Source organism: Heloderma suspectum, chromosome 6 (genome assembly GCF_057233095.1).
Source record: "Heloderma suspectum isolate Gila_16-S chromosome 6, 16-S_ref, whole genome shotgun sequence".
NCBI lineage: Eukaryota > Metazoa > Chordata > Lepidosauria > Squamata > Helodermatidae > Heloderma > Heloderma suspectum.
In genome coordinates, this window is record NC_139463.1 from 78344542 (window position 1) to 78370612 (window position 26071).

Genomic DNA, 26071 nt, shown 5'->3' on the forward strand with positions numbered 1-26071 from the left:
TGCTCACTTCCCTATTAAATCATGAGGCACCACTTATCATTGAAAGACAATGTAATACAATCGTATGTCTTCATTTTACACTGATGGATGTTTTGATATTTATGTCTTGTACATCAGCCATGGACCTTACTGAAAAGATGAATCCTAAGCAACATGAAGAGCAACGTCCTCAGGGGAGGATGTTGGTTCCACAATCACTGGAGGCACATTGGGTGGGGATGTGAGGCGGGGGCGGGGGGGGGGCTTCTTGGTGGCTGCTCCCAGGCACTGATTCTGAAACTCCATGCCAAGGGAGGCTAGGCTGCCCCCATCAATATGGTCCTTTCACTGGCAGGCAAATGTTTTTGGCTAATATTTATTTAATTATTTAATTGGATAAATTAGATTTATTAAATTTCATGCTTTTATTGAGGTAGGACTTTGGCATGTACGCTGGTCTGTTCCTGAAGGGTGTTGGACTGGGTGATTGTTATGTCTTTTATTGTTGTTGCTTTTAATATTTTTATGTATGTATTTGTTTGTTTGTATATTATGTTTTAACCAATAACTTTTTAAAGATTTTTTTATTATTATTGCTAGCCCTCCCGAGTGCCATTTGGGGCAGGGGGATGATAATTTAAATGTTTATTATAAATTTAATCAATACATCAATACATCAATAATTGAGAAAGAAAGGGAATCTAGGTATTAGGCAGGATTCCTAGTGTGCATTCTTTCCTGGAAATAACTGGTTGTGGGCCAGTCAGGCCTAGGTCTTTTCCAAAGTAAGAGGCAGATCCCAGGCCCACCCAGGTCCTTTCCCTGTTTGCAGGGCAGGCCTCCTTCTCTTGCTTGCCTGCCCTTCTTCCTGTATTTCCTCCCTGCATCCTGTTCCAGTCCTTCTTTCGAGGGACTTCTTAACCGAGACTCTAGCTGCAACTGATTGTCTCCAGATTAACCTTCCTATGGATCTGCCCCAGTGCTTCATCCAGCTCTGGTCCCAGTCATTCAAACAGACATACTTCAGCTCCTTGCATGTTCATCTGCCTACAGTTCAGACCTGCCAATAGAGAGGATTTAAAATAGTCTGAAATCTCGATGTCATACTTTGCCAGGTGAACTCGCTTATCCTGAGCATAGTGTTGGCACACTTCACCCTCTATGAACTCCCTGACTGTTGGAGACAGATCTGCAGGCTTGTCATCATTTTCCACAGTGACAAGGCAATCTCCTCGTTCCAGCAGTGGTTTCTCACAGCAACCCTTCACTTTAGAAGAAATGGTATCTTGGTGGCTACAGACGTAGTCTGCCACTTTTCCCTGCAAGAAAAGAGAGTCACGAACAACTTTTTATTGGAAGGAAGTCGCTTTCTAATTCTAACTCTTATCTGTGGAGCTCCGAAGTCCCTCAGAAGTTTATCATAAAAAAAAAAAAAATGTCAATGGTTGGTTGCTCTACAAATCCTCTTGCCCTAGGGCTCTACAAGCCCCCGCCCCCCTTGAAAACATGTCCCCTCCTTCAATGTGCAGATGGGAAGTGCCAAGTGGTTTCTAGTTCTATTGTCAGTTGTAGAGTGATCCCCAAGAGGCCACCATGGAGTCCCACATATATTGTGTGTCCTAGCCTAGAACATGTTCTAGAATCCCCAGAAATGATAGGTTACTGTGGCACTGGGTCTGAGGTTTCATGGCCGAGAAAATAATGTACGAAGGATTCCCTGAAAGCAGAAAGTTTCAAATCCACTCTATTTTAATGTTTTATTTTCCCTCAGCAAGCTTCCAACTGTGCACAGCACTATCACCCTTTAGCCTGTTTTCCTGAAATTAAATTCCAAACATTCTGGGAGCCACCCATGTCTCACAGCTCTAAGGCATTTCGCCGAAGGCAAATGGCAAGTAATGTCTGTCCTTGTGTCTTGACACCTATATTGTTTTCAGGAACACACACATATGGTGGTGAATGCTATTGTAGGCTCCAGACCTATCCATCCTTCTGTGGGCGCCTCGCCATATTACCCACACACCTATAGCTGTATTTGTGCAGACAGGTTACCGATGCTTCCAAACTTGTGTGTATGGCGTGTGTGTGTGTGTGTGTGTGTGTGTGCGCGCGCGCGTGCGTCTGGTCCAGAAATTCCTTGAGTGTGTTATGGTGGAGCCCAAACTACTGAAAAGGGCTTGAGCTGACTGCCTAAGCCAAAGCCATCAATGTAAATCATCTTATGTTAAGAATTCTCAGCTGTTTAGAGAGGATGATCATGTGTTTTTCTTTAAAAAAAATCTAATTACTGCACCCATTTTCAGAGTTTGGAAATGACAGGCAGGATAATACAGCAAAATGAAGTAATGCTCAAAGGAGACCAAAATCCATGGGGTGAGTTTTCTGGGAATATAACGTCTTGTTGGTTAGATATAACTGAAATTAAATGCATAAATCTTACCCTATCGAGCAAACACTCCAGCGTATCACCTTTGCAGCACTCTTCATGGACATGTGCAATATCCCCAGCAAGCTTGGCAATAGTTGCAAAATCAGCCTTGGGGAACTTCTGGGCCAGCTGAGCTAGTTTTCTAGAAATAAAACCAATGAATGTCAGGAGTAGTTGAAGACATATTACAAAATTTGTTCCCAGCAGGATCTGCAGAATAATCATAATTAGGGCTTGATGCTTCAGTCTACTTCTAGTCTGAGTCACTTTTGCACATATTCAGTCAGAACTCTATCCCATCCTATTTCTGCATCAGTCTGAACATGTTTAATGAACAACAACAACAACAGTAACAACGATGCGTAATTTGCATCAAAACACAAGCCGTTTTTGTTCCCATCTGTATATTAGTCCAAGGGCATCTCTACACCAGCCTAAAATCTTTCATTTAAAATGGGGCTTTCTGCTCCCGTTTTAAATGCAGGATCACGACTCCCTTTTGCACGTGCTTCCTTTCCCCCTGAGTGTAGCTACATAAGAATCCATGCTCAGGGAATGAGTTCGCTGTTGGTATCCTGGAGTAGAGAAACCCATGGAGAAGAGGTCTCTCTCAGTGGCTACAAGCCCTGATAAGAAATGGAACTTCCATGTTCCAAGGCAGCATACCTGTGAGGGTCAGGTGCTGGGGCCAAACAACAGGGAGAAGCCATTCCTTTCTTGCCCTGCTTGGAAGCTCCCAGGGGCCCCAAGTTGGCCACTCCTGGGAGCAGAATGCGAGACTGGATTGGTCCTCAGTCAGATCCAGCAAGGCAGTTCTGACATCCTTATATTCCAAAAACGTTCCCCATTTATCATTTTTGCTTGCTTGCACTGCTTCCAGAAGACGGTTTATAAAAATTGCACATGGTATAGAGGAAAGTGGAAGAAGAAAGCTTTTTCTCCCTCTTCAATACTACTAGAAGTCGAAATCATCCAAGGAAATTAATGGGCAGCAGATTCAGGACAGGTGAAAGAAAACACTTCATTGCATAGCTGGAATTTTGACAAAGAGAGACTATCTGCCTTCGAGCAGCATCCAGCTTTTCAACCAACTATCCAGTGCCTTGGCTCCAGAGAAAGGAAAGGAACAAGAGGAGACATAGCATCTGCAGTCCCACACTAACCCTTCTTCAGACTTCTAGATAATGCAGAAAATGACTCCCACCCATTTGAGGGAATATCTGACTGGCTATCATGTTGGAGGGGTCTAAGATTGAAGTAAGTGCAGAGCTTGTTGGAGCTGAGACATGCCAGATTATCTAGCCAGCCTAGGATGTTGTGTTGTTGTTGTTTTAATTTCAAATACTGTGTGACTCTACAATGTATAGATTGGCTTTTGTGCTTGAATCATTGGAACATATTTATACATATATGAGTCATGCATTTATTTGTTTGTTTGTTTGATTCATTTGACTTATTAGCCACCCATCTGGCTGGCTACCTGGCCACTCTAGGCAGCGTACAATACTAATAACAAATTTACGTAATCAACTGAACAAAACAGCATAACAAAACAACACTGCTCTAAAAAAAAACAACCCATCCCACCCCAAATGCCCGCCTGAACAGCCAGGTTTTTAAAGCTGGGCAGGTTTTGGTCATTCACAGTTCTATTTGTCATTCTATCATCCATTTCGCTTATGTTCCCCCCCCAAAAAAAAAATGAAACAGACTTACACAGCCTTCAACACCCTTTCTTCATGCTTCTTCAGGATGTAACATGTCTGCTTCTGAACACCAAGGTCTTCTCTCAGTTTACGTGAGTTGGCTGATGCCTGTTACCGAACAAAAATTAAAATTAATCTGAGGGAAAGGTGTTTTTTTTCAGATTTGTTAGCTCAATACAAAGAGCAGGCTGGCCTACTGAGGGAAAAAATACAGATGCAAATGGCACAGTGGACACCACTTGAGGCCGTAAAACACTTAGTTCAACTTAATTGCAGCCATTTAGGGCTGCATTTAGGTTAATCTAAGAGCTTTACATCTGCAAGTGGCATCCACTATGTCATTTGCATCCAGAGTCATCCCTCAGTGATGCAGCACAGCAATGTTGGCTGTATCACCAGCCATATGGAACCAGCGGCCGGCTCCGCAGAATCACCATGGAATGGAGCTGGCTCACAAGGATTCTGGGGGGAGGGACAGATCGCCTCCCCCTGCGGGCAGATTCCAGGTGTGATGAAAGGTGGGGAATCTGCCCATCCCTAGATTTTACACAGTCAATACATCCCTAGTCACAAGACTCCTTGCAAAGCTATGGACGATGCTGGGGTATGATGCTCAGATTGTGCCTGATCCCAGAATTGTGGCTCATCCTCTGCCATGTACCAAGAACTCCTGTTTATCCTTCAAAATTTGCAGTTCTCCAAATTTTGCAATGGAGTTCTCCAAAGAAATGTGCATACAAAAATTGGATTTTAGTGAAAATAACATTGAAAAATGTATTGTATTAGGAAAACTGCTTGCAAAAAAGTGTGCATTTTAGGGGAAAGTGCACACAGAAATGCATGTATGCATGAAAATAAGATTCAAAATGCCTTATATTAGGAAAATGGCTTGCAAAAAATGTGTGTATCAGGGGAAATGGTGTTCAAAAATGCATGTGTTCGGAGAATAACACACCAAAAAGTGGATGAATTTTCATACAAACTTTTTTTAAAAAAAACCCAAACCCCATCCCTCAACCTTTAGAAAACAGAACTTAAGATTGGAAAAATAATCACAACATTTGGGATGAACCAGACAAAAGCTTGGGGAAAAAATGAGATACCGGTCAAAACCAAAACTGACACATCCATCCCTCCTTCCTGATCGAATGCATGATCTCATCCAGGCTCTTCTGGTATAGTATTTTATTCACACACGCAGTTGTGAACACTGAAAACTCTATGGATGGCAGAGAATTCTGCCACAGACTCCAATGAGGCCAGATTCTTTAGAATCTCCCCCCCCCCCGGGAGTCCGTGACGGAATGGAAGACTTATCCCTGCCTCCACGTGGAATCCTCTTCATCCAGAGCCTCCGGCTCGGATTGCCAGTGGTATGGCTGCCATGCTGTACCGCTGGCTGACGGGGACATACTGTGGCCGCAAATGGTGTCCAGGACACCATTTGCAGCTGTAAAGGCCTTAGTTTAAGGTAAATGCAGCCATAAATGGCTGTAGATTAAATTAAGCTGCATTTAATTTACAGCTTAAATGCAGCTGTAGTACGTCATGTTCCCCGCAGCCAGCAATACAGCATGGCGTCATATTGCTGGTGCTTTAGAGCCGGCCGGCAGCTCCGCGGAATCTCCATGGAGGGGAGCCATACAGCGAGGATCCGGGGGGAGGAATGGATCACCTCCCCCCCCAGTGGACCCCCAGCAGAAGGCAAGGTAAGGGATTCGTACCTCCCTAGAAAACTCCCAGAGAGAGAGAAAATCTGGAAGCAACCATTTTGCAATCACACCAAGTTTGCCCCCCCCCCCGCTGTTACATCAGTGACCATAAATAGGATCTGTAGTGTAGAAGGAGGGAAACTAAGGGAACTAAATGCTGCAGCAACTGCACATGCTCCAATTTCAGAATTCTTAAAACAAACAAACAAACAAACAACACAAAAACCTTTCTTAGCCCAAGTGGAATTAAGGAGAAAAGAACACAACACAAATTTAATTTCTGGGACTGGAAAAATGTGGGAATGGAATGTGGAAAATCTGTCCATTCCTACTGACCATTGGGTACTGCTTCTAAGTTCTAGCATCCAATTATTCTGGACCAAATGAGTTCATAGCAAGCAATGCTTTATAAGCTATCGTGAGCATAACTCCTTAGTTCAAGTGTGCAGCTGGCAACAGTCACTTGCACACCTGGGTCCCTGCAGTGAGTGATCAGGCAGGGAGAAGAGAGAAAACTGCAACAGAGTCAGTTCAAGAGAGAGATTTGAGGTTTCTGATTCACATAGGGTTGGTTCAGAGTTAAGGGGACTTGCACAGGGACCAGTCTCTTGCTCAGGAAGGGAGTTTTCAATCAAATACGGCTGCAATCCTATCCACACTTATTGGGGAGTAAGTTGCTTTGAACATAATAAGACTTACTTCTTAGCAGGCATGCATAGGAGGGCTCTGTAATGGACGCAATTAATTCATTAAGGCAATGACTTCATAATCATAACCGTATAGCAGGAAAGGTTTGCAAAATTCCAGAACGAGAGCTCCAGAGGGACCAGCAGTTCCAGGATTTTGTGCTCTTTCGGATCAAGACCGCCCGGGGAGGGATGGCAGGCCCACTCCAGGTTTCAGAGGGCCAGGACAGATGGCTGTTGAGGCAACGCACACAAACCTCCCGGCTGTGCTGGCTTAACTACGCTTCCCCAAGCAACGAGGTAAGCATGTTGTGGGCAAGGCTGCCATAAAGAGGAGGGCAGGTCAGGCACATCTGGTTGCCCGGCTCATGGCTACAATTCTGACCAATGGCCGCCATGGGCAGGCAAGCGGCCCGCAGCAGCAACAGCAGAAGCACTGTGGCAGTGGTGATGAGGAGGGAACCACTGAGCACTGGCATGTGCCCCAGCATTGCATCTGCGGGTGGTAGGCCTGGTGGGAGATCCCAAGTTCTATCCACGGCATTTCTAGAGGAAACGAATTTCAGAGCATGGAGGAGGACAAAACCTGTGTCTGAAGCCCTGAAGAGCCAGTGTCTGAGGAGACAATCTGCGGCTAGATGTATCAGTGCCCTGAGCTGGGATAAAGCAGTTTCCTGTGAATCTACCAAGGTGAATTCTGTAAACCTCCCTAGGAAAATGTCACAGTCTGATCTGAATTATAGCGAAATACCTTTTCGGCGAAGCAGGCGCTCTTGTCAGCTGCCTGGCAGCAGGTTTCCAGTACACCGTCATACCCATGGGTTGCTTTGAAGATTGTGACAACCTTTGCGAAAGGATGCCTTCTCGCAATCTCATACATGAATCTAAGTAAAATAAGGAGGAGGAGGAGGATGGTGATGATGATAGTGATGGTGATGATGATAATTTGCATTAATTGGTGCTGCATTTTCCTATGGCAGGATCTGGTCTATTTAAAGGAAGTTGCTGTTATCAAGAAGAGGCGGGACAATTCAAGATTCAAGTTCCCACATGAGAGACCAAGGCTGCACCCAGTGAAGCTGCTTCAATCCCACTGGCTTCATTGCAATAGATCTGAGAGAGCCAGTGTGGTGTAGTGGCGAGAGTGTTGGACTGGGAGCCAGGAGATCTGGGTTCTAGTCCCCACTAGGCCATGGAAGCTCACTGGGTGACTTTGGGCCAGTCACAGCCTCTCAGCCCAACCTACCTCACAGGGATGTTGTTGTAAGGATAAAATGGAGAGGAGGATTATGTACGCCGCCTTGGGTTCCTTCAGGAGGAAAAAAAGGCGGCTTATAAATCAATCAATTAATCAATCAATCAATTTGACAGCATCTTTGCTTGTACATTAAATTACATTAAATCACAGTACATTAATGTACTCCATTAAATCGTGAATCAAGTACTGAGTACAGATCGCTGTATAGCCAAAATGGGGCTAATGAGAAAAAAGGGGGGGTCTATAGTAGGGCTGTGCAGCACTGCAGCCAGAGGCCGAAACCCCTAGTCGAAGTGGGCCTCTTCAGGCTGTTTCAGGCCCCTTGAAGGCAAAGCAGAGGGGGCATGAAGTGATGCAGAGCCAGTTGGGGGCTCTTCAAAGCCCTCGGTGAACTTCAGAGCTTCGGCGCTCTGACCCAGCCACGCCAGCAACACCAGCTCCTTACCTGAGGTGATTCACAGGAGTTGCCGCTTCCGTCGTCTCCGCTGCCCCTGTTGCTGCCTCGACCGCCACCACTATCACTGCAACTGTCATTGCCACTGCCTGGTACCACCAGCTCCTGAGTCCTGGTCGAGCGCTGGCTCTTTTAAAATGGTGACTCCCTGCAACAGGAGCAGGAGTGTGTCCAGGGCTCAGGTGCTGGCGGCAGCAGAGTCAGAGGCAGTGACAGCAGCAGGTGAGGAGGAGCGGCAGAGGTAGCAGCCCAGGTTAGGAGGTGGGGGTTTGTGCAGAGGCATCGGGGGGGGGGCTGAAGCAGGATTTGGATGGCCAAATCCCATTTCAGGTTCGAGGCCAAGTCAGGTCGGAGGGGGCAAATCAGCCCGAGCTGAATTGGCCCCACCTCTGAAGCGATGAAGCGCCTTCCAAGTATGATCAGGGGTCCCTGCACAGCCCAAGTATATAGTATGCTTGGGAGGACCCCAATTATTGCATGGGGGGAACCCTTTTTTAAAAATCAAGCCCCCCCATACACACTAAAAATTGAGGATGCTCAGTGGCCACATAATTTTGGGTGTCATGTGATACAGGAAAAGTCACAAATGGGTGAGGTTGGAATGGCATATTGTGGATGAGGGCATAGCCACCTGGGTTCTACTTCAAACCAAGGAGGGAGAGGATTCACTGCAGGATGCATGTGTGAAACACAGAACAGGGATGCTCCCTGTAGAAAGTGAGGATACACAGCCACAGTTTGTGGCAGGCCCCACTTCGTCCTTGACAGCTGACATGAAGTTGCAGTGAGTATTCACGATTATGTGATAGATGATATGAGATAGAACCCAAAATAGACTTCTTTGGTACGGAAAAAAGAAATAAAGCACTGAATCAATTAACTTACTGGCCCAAAACTCGGAGCTTGTTATCATGATATTGTTTGCAGCCCTCCTCCTCTTCTGGATGTTGGAAGGGTGGAATGAATCCCGGAGTTTCATTTTTATGAGACAGAAAACATTCATTTCTTTCCGGATCAGCTTTAGCACAGCATTCGGTAAATCCGTATTTGTCAACTAAACCTGGTTCATGACACATTTCATCTAGGAAAACGGTATGCTGGTAGACAGAAGCAAAACATTGCTTTAATTCATTAGAAATATTGGAATTAGGCAAATGAGTGCCTAATTTCTTTTGGAACTTCCCATGCCTCCCTTAAATCATGAACTGGTACAAACTGCTAGAGCCCTAATATATGCTTCTTTCTTGACATGTCTTTTTTCCCCATTTATGTCTCTTACATATATTGATTCATGTTTACTTCCATAATTATAATTGTGAAAGATGAAATAAATGTTCTTGTACTTTGTATTGCCACAGCAAACTCTGTATTCATTGGATTTTTAATCTGTCTCAGGGAAGAGTCTGTGATTTCAGACCCATTTTGAGCATCCATTTGAAATTCCAGGATGTCTGAAATGGAGCCAAATATATCTGAGAAAATCACGTTTTTTCCAAAAGGCACAATGGCAAAAGAGTTGGTTGGAGCACTGAAAGTGCATTTTTGGGAGAAGGTGCTGAAAGAGGGAGGGAATATGCCATCACAGAAAGCATATTTATCTATCACACCTGGAGAATGGTTATCCACCCCCAGCCAGAGAGCATGCCTGTGACTCTGGGCTGAGAGAGAAGATGTAGGCAGGATAGATGCCTCTAAATCCCACAGGCACCTAGCTGGGACCAAATCTTTCATTAATCTGGGAAATCCAGATAAATTGTCTGAATTCTTAGAACTTTATTTTCCTTTGATGATCTCATCAAACACAAACATTACTGTACCTGATAGAAAAACCTGTATGGTGTATTCCTGTTTCTACCTTTGTCCTGTTGCAATCTTTTTATATACCACACAATAAATGAAGTAATGTTATCAACACAACTAAAAAGGTCAACCCCTCCCCCCTCCTGATATTACTTTGTGAAACCAAATTATTTTTGACGTTGGACTTTAATCTTAACTAAATGGCAGCTTAACGGCCACCATTTGGATAAAGAATCTTTTAGGCAGAATAATGAGCCACCATTTTTATGCAAAATGGCAGCTCACTAGGGGACTCGGTGGTCATGTGGAAGCTGCCATGCACTCGTGGGACCATCCAGTGGCTCATGCGGCACAGCGAGTGGGGGGCGGGGGGCAGTGAAGGTTTGGCGAGTGCCCGGCGAGCATGGACACAGGTGAATTGGTCTATCCCTAGATCGCAGAAATGGTACATATTTCTTCCCAAAGATTTATGCTTTCAGCTAGGGATGGCGGAGAATTCTGCCATGGACTCAAATGAGGGCGGATTCTTTGGAATCCGGCCTCTGGAATCCATGGCAGAATGGCACCACTCACCTCCACCTCCCAAGGATCCCCCGCAGACTGGCACTCCTGCTCCGGATCCTCAGCCAATACGGCAATGGCTGCCATTACAGTTTTGCTTGGAGAAAGACAGCTGCAAATGGCATAGTGGATGCCACTTGCAGCCATATAGCCCTGGGTTTTATGCAAAGAGAGCCATAAACAGCTGTGATTAGGTAAAACTCAGGGCTTCATGGCTGCAAGTGGCATCCACTATGCCATTTGCGGCTGTCTTTCTCCAAGCAAAATAGTAATGGCGGCCGCCATTGCTGTATTTGCTGAGGTTCCGGAGAAGGAGTGCCAGTCTGGGGAATCCAGTGGACATGGAGCCACTCCGGAGGATTCTGGGGGGGAAGAATGGATCACCTCCCCCCTGCGGACCCCCCCCTCCTGGAACAAAAGGTAGGGGTTCCGTACATCCCTACTTTCAGCATTTTGAAGTTGAAGACATAGGTTCAATGTTATTCTGTAGAAACAACATAAGTCCTATACCCATAGTGTCCAGATTCATATGTCAAGCTACCAACTTACAAACAGGATGAGCTTAAGTAGTTAATTGAAAGCAGATGAGCATGCTGGAGACAGCACACTTGCTCACTCCCACTAGATTTCAGCAATGTGTGCATTAAATAACTGAGAAATTGGTGCTACGTGTAAACCAGATCTCTCAGTGACTCTCTGTCTCTGTCTCTGTCTCTCTCTCCCCCCCTCATCATGCCATTTAAATGTGGACATAGATGTCCTCCAAGACAAGATACATCGAAATAAACAGTTGCTTAACAATGTGTGGGAAAGAAAGAGTACTTCATTGCAGTGGAGGTAGCATGAGATAGGAGACACCCCACAAAGTCTTGGTGGCAAGAGCATCATTCAGGAAGAGCGGGGTGCATTTTCTCAAAGAAAACCCATGGGTTAATGATTTCTCAGAAGAATTTTTATCCCTGGTCAATGTGCTCATTCACCATATTGAATGACTGTTATAAACTGTGTAATATGTACCAACAGCACCCATTATGTGGTATCACAAGGTAAGAATGGAGGGAGGGTGGCTTTTTATCTGTTTTGATAACTTTACTTGATTTATTATTAGCTTTATAAAAATAGTGACAATGATAAACACTGTAAAAATGCACTGCATTCTGGGGAATTAAATATTGAATATATCCAAGAGGGGGACTATGCATCCTTTTCTGAATCTTATCCACTTCCTACTTCAAAATATTTGATGTGTACACCATAGTGATATCTGAAGTTATACTCCTGGATACTCAGTGGCAAACTCTAATATAAGATTTTGGACACCTTTCTGACAATATGAACATTTACCCATGACCATCAAAATCCATGTTTTATCATGTGTTTTTTAGAATTGGGCATGTACAGATGGTGTAAATTTTTGCAGATTGTTTGGCATTTTTTGTCCTATCGTCGGCTCATCAATGGAATCAGATTGTTTTTAGCATCTGAATTTCTGCAAATCTGCATTTGCGTAAATTCATTCTTGTGAAAATGCACAGAACTCTCTAAAATGTGCAAATCCCCCCAAAATGAGCTTTTTCATGCTTTAGCCTATGGGGAAATGCACATTTGTGGCCATTAGAAACAAAACAAAAACATTTATGTATTTTTCAGTTACTAAATGTGTGCAAAATTCCAAAAAGTTAGAAAAACAGTCTGCAAGTCCATGGAATCCTCCCAGCTGGGGTAAAGGAAATCTGAACTGATTTGATGTCATTGCAGTTTCTCCGGTGTCCTTAATTACAGCTCTGCATAGGTGGACCTGCATCTGAGCCAGGACATTAAGACTTGTTCTCTTAAAACAGTATCACCCGTCTTTTACATAGATTGGTTTCTGTCATTGTTTTTTGCCTTCTGTGTCACAGTTCCTGTTGAGGAACACTTTCTTTGTTAGTTGCGAAAACACTAAAAAGAAAACAACCCTCAGTGACTTTCCAGGAGTCTAGGATATGTTGTGTTTCAATATTTCTAAGGAAGTTCTCTATTTTATTTCTTGAAGGCTTACCAAAGGCTTTGTACATTCCGGGTCCGAATGTTCATTGGCAGCACATTTCTTTGCAAGCTCTCCAGTATCCACCACCAGTTTATGTACCTCCTCAAATTCGGCTTTCTGAAAAATCTGAGCGAACAAGATCATGCACCTGGAGAAAAAAGGGCAGAAGTGATAAAGAAAGCAGTTAGTTTCATGCCTTATTGGGGTTCCATATCATGGGAGTTGTGTAAGCAAGTTTGGCCATACAAGCTTACAATCCCCTATGCAGACTTTTGCGCTCAATACACAAAGCCCTCTGCGCCCTCTCATGCTCTGAGGCATGTGAGGATACTTGGGTGCTCACACACGCCCCACCCCCAACTTTAGCTCTACACATCATGCAGGCAAATCCCTGGATAGGGTTTTTTATACAAACCCACAATGCAAGGATATTCTTAGGGATGGTGGCTGAGCAGTAGTTACGGGGTATGTATGTCCCTAGCACTTTTTAAAGAATGTGTGTTGGGTAGGGAAGAGAATATAAGGAAATGCTTCTAAGGTCTGACTCTCATGGAAGGAGGGAAATACTAGAGGATGTAATGGGCCTTATGAGATAAAGATAAACAAACTCAATGAAGGTTTCCAAAAAGTCTTGAATTGTGACAGCCATTATGAACAACTGGCCATGTTTATGTGGCTATTGGTCGGCGACTGTAAAAGGGTTTCAGTCAATTCACTTCTAACTGTTTGCCAGAGCTGTCACACAATTTCAAATAAAACTTACTTGATTCATCTGATAAAATCTAAGTGATTAATCAATTCCATCTGCAGAATATCACATTTGAATGGAACAATAATATTAAGACAAGGAATTTACCTTCATGTATTTAGATCAGCTTTCCCCAACCTTGCACCCTCCTCATGAGGGTGTCAGCTTAGGGAGCGCTGTTTTCAATGATTCATTGTTCTTAGATTTTGTTTGTTTATTTTCTTGATGACAGCTGCTTAAGCAAGGCTGGTTCCAGGACTGAGGGTGTCCCCCTGGCTGCAGCAATGGCATGGGAGCTGCCATTTTAAAGCTGCAAGCTTGAACTTACCAGTGTTCAAATGCATTATGGGAAATTTTAATTGGTGGCATCTTAGACATTATTGGCTAATGCCAGGAGCCCATGGCAGGCATCATGACCAGTGGGACCTGCTGGAGCAGTGGGGTCATAGCTTCCCAAGGGTGCCAGGTCAGTATGTGGAACAACCACAAAATCTGGTTCAGACCCCACTTTGGAGAAGGGGGAAATGCCCAATTTGCCTTGGACTAATTTGGAGGCTTCCCAATTTGGCTTTGAATCCCAATCTCAATGCAAAAAATCCAAAGCTTCCTTTCTCCCATTCTGTATATTTGGAAATCAACATGTTTGACAGAATTGGATAATATTCAAAGGGATAGTAGCTACTTCTGAGGGTATGGAGCCTGCCAAATTTCAGGCAAATAGGTACGGGGGCTTTCTGCTAGTTGCCTTTACACCTTTATTTTTATTTTTAGATAACTTTTCTATTGATTGCCCCCTCTTAGAGGATGAGGCTTGCTAAGTTTCAGATGGATAGGTGAAGAGATATGTGTACAAGAGCAGCCTTTACAGTTTGGGAGTTTCCAAAAAAGGGTGCGCTTACCAGCATCCCTTGTTTTTTGTGCACATTGCTATGAAAATGACATAAAGCCTAGATGTAGCCTGAGCTAAAAAAACCTTCAGGATAGGTCCATTTTTTTGCAGGGAGGTGGGTTGGTGGAAGGAGAGTCTTCAATTTTGTGCATGGTGGTGGTGGGGACACACCTCTGTGTTTTGGGGAACAATTTGTATGAAAATGGCATACATCGTAAAGATTGTGAAAGCTAGGCAAACAACCGACACAATTTCAGAAGGATGGGTCCTGGTGCTAGGGAATTATAATTATAGGGATGTCTGTCACTGGGGATTGAAAACTGCGATTTCAGAATTCTGGTAAAACCATTCCCTGTGATTTGAATCTAGAGCTGTCAACCCCCTCCCCCTCTCCCTACTCTGATGTTTTTCCTATGTGGAAAGCTTGCAGATAAATGTATCTATTTTTGCAGACATGCTGTCTGTGTCTTTCTGTTTCTCCGAATCTCTGAATTGCTAACAAAGCTTTGGGAGAGTTCATATTCAGAAGAGATCCATTTCAATTTGGACACCCCCCCTTTTTTTTCAGAAGTAGCCCAATCCTGTACTTGATTCAGGATTTGGGTGAATCTCATTCATCACACCCCAAATTGGATGTAGAGTTATGAAACATCCCCCCCCCCCCGTGAATGACAGAGAAGGGGGATGCCCTTTGGAAGATGTTATCTGCCAACTGCAGTTTTTATAAGACATTATGATAAATAATTAGTATTGTTTAAAAACCTATTCCCTGATCAGCTGGTGGAATAAATTTTTTAGTTGATCAAATGGTTTTAATCAACTAATCTAACCAATTAATCAACCAAAATTGAGTATTAATGTTTACCACTGTGTCTAGCTACTTTTCGTGGCCACTTCATACAAGTTTGTTCTTTCCAGCCCAAACTGTTACTGTACTATTAGCTCACAATCTCTGTATCTAATGTCCCTCTTTTATTTTGGATGAGACCACTAGAAGTAACTTTGAGCAAAACTTTCTGGAAATACTTACACGCCTGAAAAATTATCACCTGCCAGTTCGGAGGCACGTTTGATGGTGTCATGTTCTGTAAAGAAGACACAGCAATCACATTTTCAATCAGTGCTTCTCATAACATGTATATATGTAAAAGTTTGTCATACAGCACAATACTATGCATATCTAAGCAGAGATAAGCCCTACCGAGTGAGTCCAAAGGGGCTTGCTTCTAGGCAAGGAAGTATAGACTTTCAGCCTTAGTGAGCTCCTTCTGGGGTGCCTTGCTGGAATGGGACTTGGAGGCATTGTTTTACAGTGGCTCCATTCCTTCTTGGAGGGGTGCACCCAGAAGGTGGTGCTGGGGGACTTCTGTTCGACTCCCTGGCCATTGGCCTGTGGAGTTCCTCAGGGTTTTGTTTTGTCCCCCATGCTATTTAACATATACATGAAACTGGGAGAGGTTGTCCAGAGTTTGGGGGTTTGGTGTCATCAGTATGCTGATGACACCCAACTCTGCTTTTCCTTCCCATCTAATTCCAAGGAAGCTGTTGTGGTGCTAAACCGGTGTCTGTCAGTAGTAATGGACTGGATGAGGGCAAACAAATGGAAGCTTAATCCAGACAAGACAGAGGTGCTCCTGGTCAGTCAGAAGGTAGATAAAGGAATAGGGATTCAGCTGGTGCTGGATGGGGTTACACTCCCGCTGAAGACACACGTTCGCAGCCTGGGTGTACTTCCGGATTCAGCCCTGAGCCTGGATGTCCAGGTTTCAGCGGTGGCCAGGAGTGCATTTGCACAGTTAAAGCTAGTGCGCCACCTGCACCCATTCCTTGAGATGTCTGACTTAGCCACAGTGACACATGCCTTAGTTACATCCTGTTTGGATTATTGCAACGCGCTCTACGTGGGGCTGCCTCTGAAGAGTGTTCAGAAACTTCAGCTGGTTCAAAGAGCTGCTGCCAGACTGTTGACTGGGGCTGGCCACAGGGAGCATACAACTCCCCTGCTAAAACAGCTTCACTGGCTCCCAGTCTGTTTCAAGGCACAATCCAAAGTGCTGGTTATGACCTATAAAGCCCTATATGGCTCAGGTCCAGGTTAGCTGAAAGACTGTGCTCTCCCTTATGAGTCTGCTCGTGCCCTGAGATCTTCAGGGGAGGCCCTTCTCACGGTCCTGCCACCATCACAGGCATGTCTGGTGGGAACATGGGAGAGGGCCTTCTCAGTGGCTGCCCCAAGGCTCTGGAGCTCCCTTCCTAGGGAGGCGAGAGTGTCACCGTCCTTGATATGCTTTCACAGGCATGTGAATACTTTTTTGTTCTGGCAGGACTTTGGGGATAGCTAGTCTGAACCTGTGAGAATATGATGGATGGATACTATGGTTATATTTCTTGTTGTCTTTTAAAATTTTGACATTCTATACAATTTTAATATTATTCATGATTTAATTGTATTTTTTAACTTGTATATACTTCTATTTATAGGTTTTAACTGTACAAGTTTTAATGTGGTAAAGCCGCCTTGAGTCCCAGTATTGGGAAAAAGGCAGGTTATTATTATTATTATTAATAATAATAATAATATTAAGAAGAAGTAATTGATAATCTATCAAGGCAAGATGGAGTTACTGGTGGTTCATCTGCCCAACTAAGTGATGTTCAACCTTTTCTCGATGGGGGTTGCACTCCCCCTAAAGGATCAGGTTCATAGTTTGGGGGTGCTTTGGGGTCCAGTATTGTCACCAGACCAGAGGCACAGGTGGACTTAGTGGCACAGAGCACCTTTTATCACCTAAGGCTGATATACCAACTACATCCTTATCTGGACAGAGATAGCCTAGCTACAGTTATCCATGTCCTGGTAACCTTTCATCTGGGGCTGCCTTTGAAAATGTCTAGAAATTTCAGCTAGTCTAAAACAGGGCAGTGAGATTGTTAATGGATCATATTATGCCAGTTCTTTTCCATCTGCGCTGGGTGCCAGTCCATTTCCAAGCCCAATTCAAAGTGCTGGTATTAACATTCAAGGCCTTAAATAGTTTGGGGCCAGGGTACCTTAAAGATCCTCTCCTCCCATATATACCTGCCCAGACCCTAAGATCATCTTCACAGAAGATGTGGGAGGCCAAGCCAGAGGAAGTGAGATGATGGGTAGTTACTAAGAAGAGGACCTTTTTTTGTTGTGGCATCCTCATGGTAGAAGGAGCTTATTCAAAGAGAAGCTCACCTGGCACTTAGGTTGTGTTTTTTCAGCACCAGGTGAAGACCTTCGTATTTTCCAAGGAGTTCTAGTATTTCAGCTTCTGTTGTCTTTAAACCTGTTACTGAATTTTCTTTGCACTGCTGCTAGCTTTTATTTCAAGTTTTGTTTAATTTTTATTTTACACTGCAGTTTTACACTTTTAAATTATATATTATTGTGTTGTATTTTATGATTTTAATTGTTGTGAACCGCCTAGAGGGCTCCATAATGCATAAACCAATGAATAAATAAATAGAATGTGTGCAAATGAATGAGGATAAATTGATGTGTGGATGTGTGTGAATGGAGGGATGGAAGAATAAATCAAGATGGATGAGAGAGAGAGTGGCATTTGGAAGGTTAGCTAGGAGGGAATGAAGCCCTTGAGCTGATAAAAGTTCCTTACCCTGCTCTAGTTTAAAGCTGTATTAATCTTGTACTGAAACAAAGATTGCAATAGGCATAGCTACTCCCCACTCCTTTCTAATGTCTAGTAAAATGCATCTGCGTCATGACATCATAATGTTGTTCCAGCCAGGAGGAACCAATGATATAGAAATATACAATGCTGTGATGTCACAATGTCATGGGTAATTTATACTAGACATTACAGATACAGTGAACTAGACACATGCCTGCCATGTAGATCATAATATCTAGTTCCATAGGAAGGCACAATTCACTAGAAAGTTTTCTGGAGCAAAATCCACCGAAGTGACCGAAGCTTGTGCAGGAAAACTCCCCAATGGACAGAAATGCCTAGCATTTGTTAAAAACAACAGCAACACGATTACAAACCATCAAAAATCTGACCAGTTCACACAAATTGTTTAAGTAGAATTAGATGAAAACTTAGAATTAATATATCTTGGGGAAAAAAAATCTGCTTACCTACATCCCGATATCTTCTGGGCAGGGTTTTTGATTCAGCAAAGCTTACCAAGAAAAGACAAGAAATGAATGTTACCCACTTCATGGTTCCAAATTGTTTAGGGGCTTGAGAGTGCAAGGTAGAAAGAACATGGGAGAAAATGAAGCTTTATACTCTCATCACACACATGCTGGGTTAATAACCACCCACTGTATGTCGTAAGAACACAAGAAATACTCATGCTAATAATTAAATTGATAAAATATTTACCCATCATGTTTGTCTTGTCACAAAAAGTCCTGGCAAAGCCATTTTTGAGGGCCAGGACAAATAGACAGTAGCCTTATCATACCTCAAATACATTAAGCAAACTGCTTTCTTCGTTACCCTATAACTCATAGACCAACCTTTCCCCTCTCAACATTTTGACAAAGGTGAATGGAAATGATATGAGTGGTGGACTAGTGATTCTTTGTCTGGTTAAGAGTCCAAGTTCAGAGCACAGGTCTGTGACGTTAGTTTCCAAGGCTGCTGATGAGTAAACATTTGATCTTTTGCAACAGGGTCTGAAAATCTGGATTGGAATCAGGTAAAATCTAGGATAGTGTTATGCATCTCCTCATTAAGCCACACAGATCAGAAAAAATAATCCTCCAATTTTTAAAATGGTAACAACAATTCTCATTTATCACATTTTGGCACTGTAGATGTTTCAGAAGAGCAATTTTCATACTGCAGAAATCATAGTTGTTGTTGTTTTCTTTCTTTTTCTTTTACTCACTCATCATTGAGAAAAGCCAGTCTTATTGTCAGCAGAAGGAAAATTCAATTTTCGAAATGTCATGGGACTTCACAGTGCATTATGGATGATGGAGCTCAGAGAGAGAGAAAGAGGGAGACTTCCTAGGCCTCACTTTCCATCAAATGAATGTTTCTGTCATACACTGCAGGATCATGGCCATATGAGAGAGAGAGAAATGAAGCTCTTGACCCTAATTTTTCAATAGGGGTGGGTGATAATTTAGTTTGGCTATTTTTTTAAAGACAAATTTCTTCCTAAATGGGATCAGAAAAACTTGAGTTTCTTTTTTAATTGAATACATGAGAAAGTGAAACTGACTGATTTTTTCATCAGGCAGAGGGCTTTGAATGCTTAGCTCTTAAAAGCCAAGGTTTGAATACTTGTGTATTCAAGTATGTTTTTTTAGTGCTATAAGGGTTGCCACCTGTTTCTTTTCTTTTTCTGACAGGCTTCCCATCTTCAGCAGCTATCTGGCAGGCAGGTACAATGTTGTCCTCTCCATGATGGGTATGGCTAGCCCCTCCCTGTAGAGGAGGAGGACCCATTAAGATGGTCCACCCCAGGAGGCCTATGGAATCCAATGGAGTCTTGCATGTTCTGGAGGATTTTCCAGTAGCCAGAGCTGATGATTCTGTTAAGACCCTTTTCCCACTGTGGAATGGCCATCAACATGATCACTCCTCAATGCCCTCTTCAGCATCCTGGAGTTCAGATTTCCCCTGGTTTATGGGGCAGCTCCAGAAAATGAAATAGGTTGGAAGATGGATCGAAAGCAAGTGGTGCATAACTCATAATGAGGGTGGCCAAACATGCATAAGAGCACACAATCATGTTTACTGTATGGCAGTGAAGGTGGCAAAGAAGGCTTACTTTTCCATCTCCATCACATCCTTAAGTAGCCACCCAGCTGAGCTTTTCTTAGTGGTTCAGGACTTGCTTTCTGCTACGCCAGTGAATCTAGTATGGGAGCCCTTGGGGATTCACTTTGTTGAGTTTGCAAACACTTCAAGAACAATATCATCCACTTTCATATTGACCCGAATACCACTATAGGTACAGTGTCTGTTGCGGTGTTCAGTGCATTGTCTTGTCTGGTTTTATGGGATTAGTTCCAGTTTTTGAAGTCTGAGGGTGTGGATTTGATGCTTGCATCTGTGATATGACCCTTGCCCATCATGGGTTCTTCATGTGGTTGACCACATGGATCAGGGAGTGGTGAAATAGTGGAATGGTCTCAGCAGCCTTGAAGGACATAGTGGTGCAGCCACTCCTGAAAAAAAATCCCTGCCTGTGTCCAGATATTTATACTTACTATTGCCTTCTCACAAATACCCCATTTTTGATCAAGATGCTCAAGGGAGTGATAGTGATTCACCTGCATGCATTCTTGGATGAAATTCCTTGCCTTGACCCAATCCAGACTGGTTTCAGGTCCAGTGTACACAATAACCCTTGGGTAAAGTGCTTGATATAGTGATGGCATTTCTGCTGCAGACACTGAAGCTGATTATCTGGATCCAGTTTGAGGACTGAATTGGCTTTGGTGACTCTGTTGGATGATCTTCAGGAGAGGGAAAGGGTGAGTGGGTAGCCCTGATATGTCATCTCAATCTCCCAGTGGCTTTCGATACCACTGACCACTGATCTCTCAATGGCTTTTGATATCATTCCTCCCACATTGACCATCTCCACAAGTTGGGAACACCCATTCAGCAATTACTTATGGAGTCAGTTCCAAATAATAGCATTTGGTGACTATGTCAGCCCACTAGCAGTTGCCACAGGCACTATTTTGTTCCCAACAATGTTTAGCATCTATAATAATCCATTTGGAGTCCTTGTTAGGAGATTTGTGGCAAGGAAACATCAGTATGCTGATGACACCCAGTTCTGTTTCTTTGTAACACCTGAGTCAGGAGAGGCCATGCACATTCTGAACTGGTGCCTGGATGCATTTATGGGCTGGTTAAGGGTCAGTAGACTGAAACTGAATCCTGATAAGACAGACCGTATGGCTGGGTGTTTCATAGGTCTGGGGAATGGGTTGTTAACCTGATCTGGATAGAGTTGCACTCCCTCTGAAGGAACGGGCCCATAGTTCTTTGCCACTGGGGGTCCAGGTGACCTCAGTGGCCCAGAATATCCATTACCAATTTCTGTGGGTGCAACAACTATGTCTGTTACTGGATGATAGCCTAGCTACAGTATTCCATCCACTGGTAACCTCATAATTAGATCACTGCATTGCACTCTATGTGGGACTGTCAGTTAGGGATGGGTGAACTCACCCCAGTCCAGGTTCTCCAGACACTCGCCCAGCAGCTGCCCCTGCTCGCTGGTCCCTGGACCACACTTGAGCTCCTCCCATGCTCAGTGAGCAGTCTGCACTCACCTCAGCAGCCTCATCAAGCTCTGCTTTAATAATATTAAATTAAATAATATTAAATTATTATTTAATAAAATAAAATATTTTATTTTATTAAAAATAAATATTTTTATTTAAAAAATAATAAAATGTCGATCATACAAATGTGCATGTCTTGGTATGCATGAAAATGTGCATTTTGCAAATGTGTATATTCTCATGTGTGAAATGCACATGTTTGTGAAGGCACACATTTGTGTGTGTACAAAAATGCATTTTTTAAAATGTGCATTTTCACACATAAGCGAATATGTGCATTCGCAGAATGCACATTTTTGCATGTTCATAATTATGCACATTATTGCGATCGCCATTTTATTTCTCAAAGAAATGGCGACTGTGAAGCTCGACGAGGCCACCGGGGTGAGCGCAGGCCATTCACCGAGTGTGGGCAAGGGACGAGCAGGGGCCGGGGCTCAGCAAGCAGGGCTTGGGGGTGCAGGCAGGGGCAGTTCCGCCAGATTCCTGGACTGAATCGGGTGCCTGCACCATCCCTACTGTCAGTGCACCTGGTCTGGAAGTTACAGCTAGTGCAGAATGCAGTTGCTAGGATGCTCAGTGCAGCACCTAGCTATACACATATTACCACTGTGTTGGGGGAAAAAATGCACTCACTGCCTGTTAGCTACTGAGCCTTGTTCAAAGTTTTGTTGTTGACATACAAAGCCCTTTGGGATCAGGATACCAAGCAGGCTGCCTTCCCCTATATACACTCAGCCAACCTTTTAGATCCTCAAAGGAGGCCTTGCTGGTCATTCTGTGACCACTGGAATGTCATCTCAAAAGCAGGGCTTCTCAGTACTGGCACCCACCCTCTAGCACAACTTCCCCTATGCAATTCAAGAAACAGAAAATGTGGTGAGTTTTAAACACATTCTGAAAATGTACTTGTTTATACAAGCTTCCCCTTGTTTGTAACTGATCATGATCTCTTCTCGATCATCCCAGAGTGCAGGACACAGAATAATGGGCTCCAGTTACAGGAAGCCAGATTCTGGCTGAACATCAGGAAAAAAGTCTTAATCGTTAGAGCAATACAACAATGGAACCAATTACTTAGGGAGGTGGTGGGCTCTCCCACACTGGAGGCATTCAAGATGAGGCTGGACAGTCATCTGTCAGGGAGACTTTGACTTAGATTCCTGCACTGAACAGTGGGTTGGACTCAATGGTCTCGATGGCTGGACCCTTCCAGCCCTACTATTCTATGATTCTATGACACCACTCTGTTTTACGGTTTCTTTGTATTTATTCTGTTGCTGTTGTTGTATGTTGCAACCGTTTATTCTTATATTCTATTATATATATATTTTAAGTGTTTTTTTTAAAGTATTTTGTAATAAACTGCTGGGTTTTTATTATATTAAGCAGTACATAGATATCCCAAATAATAAATAAATAAATAAATAAGGATATTTTAAATCTCAAGTTCTTTCCATCCCTAATTTGAAGGCATTTGTGAATTTTGGTAAATCACAGAATTGAACTGAAACACCCACCCATAATAGTAATCTAGGCACAGGAAGCGAATACTTCTTTCATTCATGTCATTTACATGCAGGAGATATGAATATAAGCCATATGCTCATATACAGGATCATAGAATATAGATTATATAGAATATAACAAACATGTGTCTATTTTACTAGAAGCAGTCACTTCAGGCACCTTGGAGCATCTTCCCTGTGAAAAGGGGCTAGCAAGATTTTTTTTCCCCCCACTAGAAAAGAAAATCAAGCAACTATGAGGAAGACACAAGGTTGGATCCAGAGACACTTCCTCTATTGGTGGAAGCACCTTCCTCCCTCAGAAGAAGCTCCTTCATCAGTGGAAACCTCATTAGACCCAGTCCATGATATTTATAAAATCATGAATTGTGTGCAGTGAGTGGATAATTCCCCCCCCCCTTCTTCCTAGTACTAGAATTATTGGGCTGAGGGGATCTCCATAGTGATGGGTTTAGTTTGCTCTCCACTTTGTTGAAGTTTTTACAGGAGTCAAATCTCCTCTGTCTGGGGACACATGGGGGTTGAAAACCGGGATTATCCCAAAGCTAGCCTGGGGATCTCAGCAGGTCACATGCAGTTTACTGCTAATTGTTTGGGTGGTTACTGGGTGGAGTCTTGTCCATGTCATCATTTAGAGATCCTGTTCCCTCCTTCCCACTCTCACCTTATTCTGCCCCTTCTGCTTTCTCTGGCCAGTGTGTGTGTTAGTCCCACACCCTCCCCAACCTATGTCTGACCCTCCCCACCCAATTTTTAAAATTTATTTTCCATCTAAAACCACAATAGCACATTAGTGACAGGACTAAATACGCAGCAGTGACCCCTCACATTACCGCATTAGTGGGTCACTCAATCACTTTCAATCTTTAACATCCCCCCTTCTGTGCATGTTTACTCAGAAGTAAGAAATAAATCTTGCTCCCCTAAAGTGAAAAGGTTAAAGGCTAAATGTAATAACTTCCCCTAAAGCACTCTTTTGTTTCTCCATTGCTCTCTTAGACAGCAATTGCAAGGTTGTGTTTCTTTAATGTTGTGTAGTTTCTCTGTTATGTAAAATCACTTCTCCACTTGATGGCTTGATCACAGTAATGATCTTGCCTTCTCATTGTGAGCAGGAGGAAGGAGAAAAGGAGAAAGAGGTGGGTGGAAGCAGTAGGCGAAAGTAGGGATGTACGGACTATATAAAATCCACTTTGTGTTCTGCAGATTGTCAGATACCTTTCATTCTGTCATCCGCCCACAGACGGATACAAATATATTTTTTTTCATCATATGGAAAAATATGGAAATAGTTGCGTAAATATTTATGTAGGTATTTATGTAAGTATTTACATAATTTACCTCAGTACATAACATTTAGTGTATTGTCCCCCATTCCATTCAATTTTTCCTCAGCAGAAACTTATGTATGTTTCTACAGATTTATATGCATACATTTTGGGAAAGTAAAAACAAACAAACAAACAAAAACATCCAAATGTCTGCGGACTCCACCCAGCCTGAAGGAGTCACTCCGTGGCAGATTCCTCAGGTTGGATTCTTAGAAATCCGAGCTCATTTTAGTCCATCTTGAATTTCTCCAGCATCCCTAGGCAAAAGTGCACTCATGGGGAAAAATGGGGTGAGGAGCAGGCACTCTGCAGCAGATTTCTAGAATGTGGTGAAACTGGGGTCAGGGTGAGACCTAGAAATGGGGAACATTGAAATCCTGTGCATCTCTACTCAGAAGTAAGCCCCATTGGGTTCACTGGGGCTTCCACCCCTGTATGTGAGATTAGAATTGCAGCCAACATCTCCCAGAGGAGTTCTGAGAAATAAGAGGAACAACAACAACAACAATAATTATAATAATAGAGGCAGCAGCAGCAGCAACAACAATAATGAGAAGAAGAATCCCCTGCCAAAATGAGCAAGCTGAAATCTGAATTTGAAGACTTCCTTCTGAGCTCAGTCCTCCAGAGCTCCCCACCTCCCAATTTCACGATTTCCCAGCAATCTGCTTCAAATTCAGTCTTCAAATTCAGATTTCACCTTCCCATTTTGAAAGGGATCTTCCTCCTCCTAGTCTATTGCAGCAAAAATAACAGAGACTCAGTGTTTTGCTTGCATGCATGCTTGCATTCTGAAATATTTTTTTTATCCATTTGGGCCTTCTGTGCCAAGGTACGTGGACACCTTTCCTGATTGGCTGGGACATAACCACTTACAAATTAACATACAACATGCTAACCCAGACTCAGTGGCTGAGGGTGGGTTGTTGTTAGGGATGTCAGAGAATTCCGCATGAATTTTAAATGGGATTGAATTCTGACAAATCTGGTCCATGTAATCCTCCTCAGAACTAGTAGATAAAATGTGTGGAAGAGGTTCTGAAAATAAATACCTTAGACTGTGATTGTCACAGATTTTAAATAATATAGTCAAACTCAATCATCATCATCCCTGTATAAAATTGTTACAGAGGATCTTACTCAATTGACTAGATTTACAATGCAATCCCAGGCATGTCTATTTAGAAGTAAACTCTACTGAATTATATGGGACTTTACCAGTAAGTCTACATATTATAGAATGCAGCCTAACAGTGTAAATCATACATATCTACTCAGGAGTAAGTCCCATTGAATTCAGTGGGACTTACTCCCAGGATTGCAGCCTAAATCTCTCTTGGATGGGTAATGTATCTACAGTTATGAAAATGTTGCCACAGGTGATCTTTCTACTGATAAATATATCTGATCCTGTTCTGAAACTAGGTTAAAGGCCTGGCAAACTGTTTGTAATGATTTTATCTAGAAGGGGGGGGGTAATATGTGCCCTAGGATAGTATCCAAGTGCCAAATTAAGTGGGGAGAAGAAGTTTTAACTCTTTATCTCCCTACAATAGTTTCACTTCCCGTAAAAATAAATAGAAATAAAGCATCTACAAAGGAAGCTGCTATTTGCACTCTCTTGGTGCCATATAATAAATCTGAAT

General features: G+C 43.1%; 1 protein-coding gene across 2 annotated transcripts in view; it reads right to left on the reverse strand.

Moving 5' to 3' along the window:
• LOC146341314 (albumin-like) overlaps positions 1–18502 on the reverse strand; it is a 36184-nt gene extending 17682 nt beyond the window's left edge. For both annotated transcript variants that reach the window (XM_084807190.1, XM_084807191.1), the window contains exons 1-8: positions 18380–18502; positions 15281–15335; positions 12626–12761; positions 9109–9320; positions 7263–7395; positions 4124–4221; positions 2420–2549; positions 1087–1298 (exon numbers count right to left, since the gene is read on the reverse strand). In XM_084807190.1, the coding sequence (XP_084663316.1) occupies positions 1087–1298; positions 2420–2549; positions 4124–4221; positions 7263–7395; positions 9109–9320; positions 12626–12761; positions 15281–15335; positions 18380–18464 (1061 nt within the window). In that variant the 5' untranslated portion in view covers positions 18465–18502. The remainder of the gene's footprint in view (positions 1–1086; positions 1299–2419; positions 2550–4123; positions 4222–7262; positions 7396–9108; positions 9321–12625; positions 12762–15280; positions 15336–18379) is intronic.
• Positions 18503–26071: the final 7569 nt, after the last annotated feature.